This window comes from Octopus bimaculoides, chromosome 8 (genome assembly GCF_001194135.2).
Source record: "Octopus bimaculoides isolate UCB-OBI-ISO-001 chromosome 8, ASM119413v2, whole genome shotgun sequence".
Lineage (NCBI taxonomy): Eukaryota > Metazoa > Mollusca > Cephalopoda > Octopoda > Octopodidae > Octopus > Octopus bimaculoides.
In genome coordinates, this window is record NC_068988.1 from 58,407,097 (window position 1) to 58,413,722 (window position 6,626).

Below are 6,626 nucleotides of genomic sequence, written 5' to 3' on the forward strand. Positions count from 1 at the left end.
ATATATATAGATATATATGTATGTATTGTTGCTTCTTCATGCAATCAATTTGAACTAAAGCATCGAGAGGTGTATGCAAAAGATAGATCGTAATTCAAGGCTGCATTCAACCACACTTTCTTGGTATAGGTGCATCTCATATATCAGCTAGACTGATTCTCATGTTTCTCAGCCTGTGCTCCTTTTGCTGTGGAGTCTCCACTGTTCTTATGGTGGAAGCTCTTGTCCGTTTATCACGTAATCGATGCATCCTTGTCTCGGCTGTCTTATGAGTCCGTGCGACGGAGATTCATATTCGCATATCTTGAAGTCGGCTCATCCTATGCTCGGCTAACACCTGAGTCCGTGCGACGGACTTTCATGTCTCATGAACGAAATACTTTTCGATGTTTGTTTTGCATTTTGTTACAGACACTCCCTTGTTAGTCATGGTACGGAAAATACTGCGACCCAGTTATTGGGTTTATTGTTTGAAAACCTATAACCATCGACGCTATTGTTTACAAACAAATATGATATTCTTGTGTAAAAAAGTTTGCTTTCCAACCATATAGTCTTTGGTTCGGTCGTTTTGTGCGGCACCTTGGGCAAGTGTCCTTTATTTTCCCGAGTCAAGCAATAACTTGTGAGCGGATTTGGTATATAGAAACTCTGGGGAATCCCATCACCTGCGCGCGTACACGCATTAAAAGAAATAATAATAATCATTGATAATTTGGGTAAGGTGGCGAGTTGGCAGTATCGTTAGCAAGCCGAGCAAAATGCTTAGCGGCATTTCGTCCGACTTTATGTTCGAGGTCGACTTTGGCTTTCATCCTTCCAGGGTCGATAAAATAAGTACCACTTGAGTACTGGGATCGATGTAATCGACTTAACCCCTTCCCTGAAATAGCTTGCCTTCTGCCCCAATTTGAAACCATTTGTTATTTAATGCTGTTCATTACAATATTCATCTTAATTACATTTTACCTTTCTTTTTTCCAGGAAAGGAAATTCGTTGGTGGTTCTCAACAGGTCAGCAAAGCTATAGCAAAATATCTCGGGGGTAAGTTTTTATTTTTCATTTTAATAAAATCGTTCCGATTAAGGAGTAGTACGATGACAAGCGCGTCAGTCATAATCATCTCATGATTTATTTCTTTTCAGCCAATACGCTGTGACTTACACAGACATCCTGGACCTCATCTACAGAGTAGCCACTCGATTGATTGCCAATCAATCACTAACAGACATAATGTTCCTAGATGTCTGTCTGTTATACCATTACCGTAACATACTCATAATTAGTATTCCACCGTACGTCTTACTAGAACTTTGTAAGTCGGTGTATTGGTGGAGTCGCCACAATGTCGTGTGGTATTAGTTTCAGTTCTTTGTTCAATGTTTTCGAATAACACTGAGGTCAACTTTATTTTCCTCATTTTGGACTCAATAAATAAAGTAATGAGGGATATTATTCTCTCTCTCTCTCTCTCCCTCTCCCTCTCCCTCATTTCCTCCCCCTCTCTCCATCCGCTCCTCTCTTTCTGTTTCTTTAGACTGAAAGTACTTGTAATTACAAGATCCAGTCTCTCTGAGTAGCTTGGCGAATCACGTTAGAAATTCAATTACTTGAATAACTGAATGCTCATCGCCGGAGAATCTATCACTAGAAATTTGTATAGAGTAGTGGTTCTCAATCGGGGTCCATATGATCCTTGTGCTTAAATTGGTTATACTGCTACAATAGCACAAAGTATTTTAACATTTAAAAAAATTCAATCCCTAATAATATTTAACTAAAAAATATAATAGGATTTTCTTTAAAACACCAGATAGCAATGAAGATCCTGTAGAGTAAAATAGTAATCAAAGGGATCCATAGGAAAAAAATAGTCGAGAATCAGTGGTGTAAAGGATTAAAAGTAATCTGATGAGGGCTGAGATAGCTCTTGGAATTAATGTGGTGTCCTAGTTTAAGACAGTGTTGACAAGTTTTCTATTTAACGATAACGAAATGATATTGTATTGACTTTTCGTTCTGTTTCAGATAAAGTTTTACTCGAACATCCTGTGGTCAGTATTGATCAATCAGGTAACCACGTTGTCATTCGAGATTTGAAAGGCCGAGAATTCCATGTAAGTGTTCTGTTATTTAACTCTTTGTCTGTCTAAAGCATTTGCATGAGCTTGTCCTAAACATTCATGCTTGCTTTCAGATATTTAACCCTTGTTTCATACGTTCTGAATAATATAAAGCTTTTTACTCTTGAACTTGCAGTAAAAAAAAAAAAATGAATATGTATTATCTCTGATGCATGGTGCGCATATGGCTTCATAATTAGGGTGATGCACCCATGATCGTAAGACTGTGGTTTCGATTCTTGAATCGGGTGATGTGTTGTGTTTTTGAGTAAAAAACTTCATTTTACATTGCTCCAGTCCATTCAACTGGTTACGATGAATAATTATGTGACAAACCGGCGTCCCGTGCAGGGAGGAATATATATACGCTACAGGAAACCAGCCATAGGCTCCTTAAGGAGTAACGTGTACTAACTAACCATATATAATGTATGGACATCAAGAAATATATTCCGTCTATCACATGTGATATGTAGGGCAGGAAAAAGTTTAATAGTTGCTGATACTGTTGTTTTTAATCAAAATCTTTGTGGTGTTGAATTTGCGTTCAATTCTTCCGGGGGTTGGTAAAATGGTTATCGGCTGTGCATTGGTTTCGATGTAGTGAACTGTGTCCATGGCCCTCAAAATTAATCTGCTTTTATATTATAAACCATAGTCGAAGTGCAGGCAGTGGGAGACTCGGTGGAGTGGCGCTAGTATGTTGTGTATAAATGCGGTCTTCACAATCTAGATTACCGGATCAGTTTTAGTAAGAAGAAAGAAAAAAAGTGCGACTGTTATAAAGCAACCAAGAACGAAAATTTTGCTAGTAAATTCAATATCTATGAATATATTTCTGTATAATACATTCTCTCTCTTCCCTTCTCTTTCTCACCTTTTCTATTTCTCTCTTCCTCTTTCTCTCTCTCTCCTTGCCCCTCTTTCTCCCTCTCTCTCTCTCCTCCTGAAGGCATCTCATCAAAGCATCTGAATTAGATGCCTTGATGGGGTTAATTAGCGAGCATTCATATCGCAGTACAACTCATCGTTTCCCCACTGTTTTGTGGAATGTATACAAGCCAACGAGGGAGCCTCTACGTGGTCAGCCAGCCTGCTAGAAATGGCAGACAACTCCCCTTTAAATCACACTCTACCACTTTAAAAGAAAATCACTATATTCCTAGATGTCCATAAAAGACACGATGGATGTAGCTGAAATGCTGTCAATCACATGACTGATTAACCAATGTTTGTCTGGGGTTAAGCAAGAATAACAATATCTATTATCTCCATAATGTATAAGTAATTATACACAAACGAGACAACACTTATTGTCATTGTTTAACATCTAGTCGCAGCAGCTCGTTCCTTAAGGGACATAAGAAAACCGTAGGCTAGAATTATGTCCCTTGAGATTCATTATATTTTTTTTCTTTCATAGAAAATTTGAGGGAGACAACTCTGAGTCCGTATCTTGCCAGGAGCGTTACGTACATGAATACGTCAACTTAGGTTTGGAATTAGTTCCAAAATAAGGGATTTAACATGAAAATGATGTAACAGAATAAAAGTCATAAAAAAAAACATATTAGCTTATATCTGTTTTAAATAACGGTTTGTACATAGTTTCACAAGTATTTCATTTGAGTTTCCGCTTCAATAGTAGATTTTATGAGACCGACGTAAAATCAGATAAAACGACTGAAGCTGAGGTTTACTTAAAAAAAAAAGCCCAACGTAAATTCGAAAAACATATGACTCGAAACGACTTAAGTTGAGGTATATTTAACATTTACCGTGGACTCCTGTAGGGCACAAATTACTGAGCGGTTAAGGCATTATTTGGACTAGTAGGCAACAGTGTCTCGAGCCTCGGAATGCCTAAATCAGTGATTGATTGGTTTGGAATCTGTTACAAGTTCCGATCAAGATGGTTCTGGATTATACCTCACTGTCCGCAAGATTTTGGACAATGTATGTATGTATGTATGTATGTATGTATGTATGTATGTGTGTGTGTATGTGTGTGTGTGTATGCACTCAAAGCCTGGGTGCTGCACTCAGGAGCGTAAGTTTGTGGTTTCAATTTCCGACCAGAGCGGTGCGCTTTATGTTTGAGCAAAACAATTCATTTACCATTGCTCCAGACCACCCCGCGCCAAACTGGTCGCGGTAATTTTTATGCTATGGAAACCGGGTAGCTAGTCTTAGGACTCAGGAGAATATATATATAATATATATATAACTGAAAAAATTGGTGTCAACAAGAAGGAGTACGGTTGATATTTATTTTTTAATCACTGCAATTGTTTCCTCGCGACGTAGTTCTCCAGGTGTGCAGGTACTTGATTATGCAACCGCTTCCCTGCATTATGTGATATGCAAATATTGTCTCCATAAGTTCAAATTCTCGGCTTCAAGAACATCATCTCTGTCTGTCGTGGCCTGAATTTAGTAGCAGTCACTGAGTTCATCAGGGTATGTTGTTGCTGAAGGAGCGTTGGCAAACTGCTTTGAATGTGTAGATGTAGTGTGAATGTGATTCCGCTATTGTTAAAATGTTTGCCGTTTAAAAGGGATTGGTATTTGATTTCTTTGTTCTGTTGATTTGTTCTTCATGGCTGGTTACACATGCGATTATCCTTAGCCAACCCTTAAAATACGTACACATACATATTGGTTTTAAATAATTTGTGTAGTTTTTTTTCTGTATCTCTCTATTTCTACCTTAGTACAATTATCTATTATGAAAAGGACATCATCTCTGTATAGACACCCCGCTATTTGTGGAAACTAGGATTTGATGCGAAATAAGATGCAAATTCCTACGATATCTGTGACCTGAGCTGAGTCGCTCGAACCCATTGGTGTATCGAACGAATTCGTTCTATCTGATCTCGACCACAGTTTGTTGTCATAATTAATAACGGTTTGTCGTGTTGTTAATATTATGTCAGCATCTGACTTAGATAAGCTAGAATTTTTCATTGCAAATACAAGTGCTTTATTGAGTATTGTAGGATTAATTGTGGAGTAGTAATCTATATATTATTGTATAAATTTGGAGATTTTTGCTTTTTCTATTTTCTTAAACCATCCTATTTCCTCCTGACCATATGGAAAGTCCAATCTTAGTTTTGAGTTCGGGCATTATTTTATCTATGATGTTTTTGCTTATACGTCCTATGTCCGATTTCAATGGACATATTTGTCTGACTTTAGGGCCGCTATCAATGTTATTTTTGTGGTCTTTGAGGTTTATTCTAGGTTTTCTTGAGACATATGGTTCCGTCGTATCGCCATCTCTAGTCTTTTTACTATTTCAAATCCTTTGTTGTTTATATTAGTTAAGGTGTTGTTTGGTGTATGTTTGTATTTACTAAGTATTTCTTTTCTAATTAAATTATTACATAGTGTGTTATATACAATATAAAAGTTACCGGTTTTCTCCGCAGGTACTAGTATTTCGTTTGCGTTTTTAAAAACCTCCAGTATTTTTTTCAATTTCTGTTGGTGTTCGTTGTTCCTTCTTGGGTATTTCCTGAATTCGACGTTCTTTATTATTTTGTATAGTTCTTCTTCGAATTGCGTCAAGTGTTGATTTGTTGGTGGGTTTGTCAGGGTGTTCCAGCAACTCTAAACCCAATTTCTCTATGGTTTCAGTGGTATGGACATCCGTATATGGGTGTGCATTGTCGTGCAACAATAACGTATGATTTAACAATAAGCCTAGGCGTTTAGTGCGGATTGCCGGTTTCGTGCGTTGGCCAGCATTGCACTGTAGCCTACAACTTTTCCAGATAACGTTCCAATATAAATCCCTTTTGCATTTCCAAAAACGGTTAGCATTACTTTTTCTGCGGAAGGTTGAGTCTTGAATTTCTTTTTCGCTGGAGATTCCAGGTGTTTCCACTCCATGCTCTATCATTTGGACTATAGCGTAAAGGGAGGGACCCAGATCTCATCATTTGTGACTACTCTCTCCAAAAGAAAGCACCAGCTCCATTGTTGCAGCAGTTCAGTAAGCGTTGACAGATCTCCACACACGATTACGCTTATGCACTTCGGTAAACTCTCTTGGCATCCATCTTGGACACACTTAACAGAAGCGGAGCTTGTGCTGGATAATTTCTTATACAAAAACTACATTAATTTGGAGAGAACATGGCACCTAATCGGTGGTCATTCGTCGGCTCGCTAGATTCATCTGTAGGGCTTTTGAATATTCGTGTCAGTAGTGGCGGTTGATGGGTGTCCTGCTCCCTCTTCGTGCTTCACGCTTGTCCGGCCATTTTAAAACTTCTCGATTCAATTGTAGACATTTCTACGCGCTGTCACCGTTTTGTACTGAAAGCATGCGATAAATTTCAACCCCTGATACACCTTAAGAGAAATCGGATCTCTGATCCCTGTTTTTTCTAGGTGCACACTGCCAGCGACCGTGTTTAATCTGTAAAAGGAAATATGGAGCGGTCAAAGTCAAATCTCGGTTATGTAACCACAAGAATACTACCCTTTAG

The 6,626-nt window shown here is 38.2% G+C and overlaps 1 protein-coding gene across 1 annotated transcript in view; it reads left to right on the forward strand.

Moving 5' to 3' along the window:
• The window catches only part of LOC106881277 (amine oxidase [flavin-containing]), an 89,951-nt gene that overhangs the window by 64,661 nt on the left and 18,664 nt on the right, over positions 1 to 6,626 (forward strand). The window contains exons 8-9 of the mRNA XM_052969855.1: positions 985 to 1,045; positions 2,030 to 2,118. Coding sequence (XP_052825815.1) covers positions 985 to 1,045; positions 2,030 to 2,118 — 150 coding nt within the window. The remainder of the gene's footprint in view (positions 1 to 984; positions 1,046 to 2,029; positions 2,119 to 6,626) is intronic.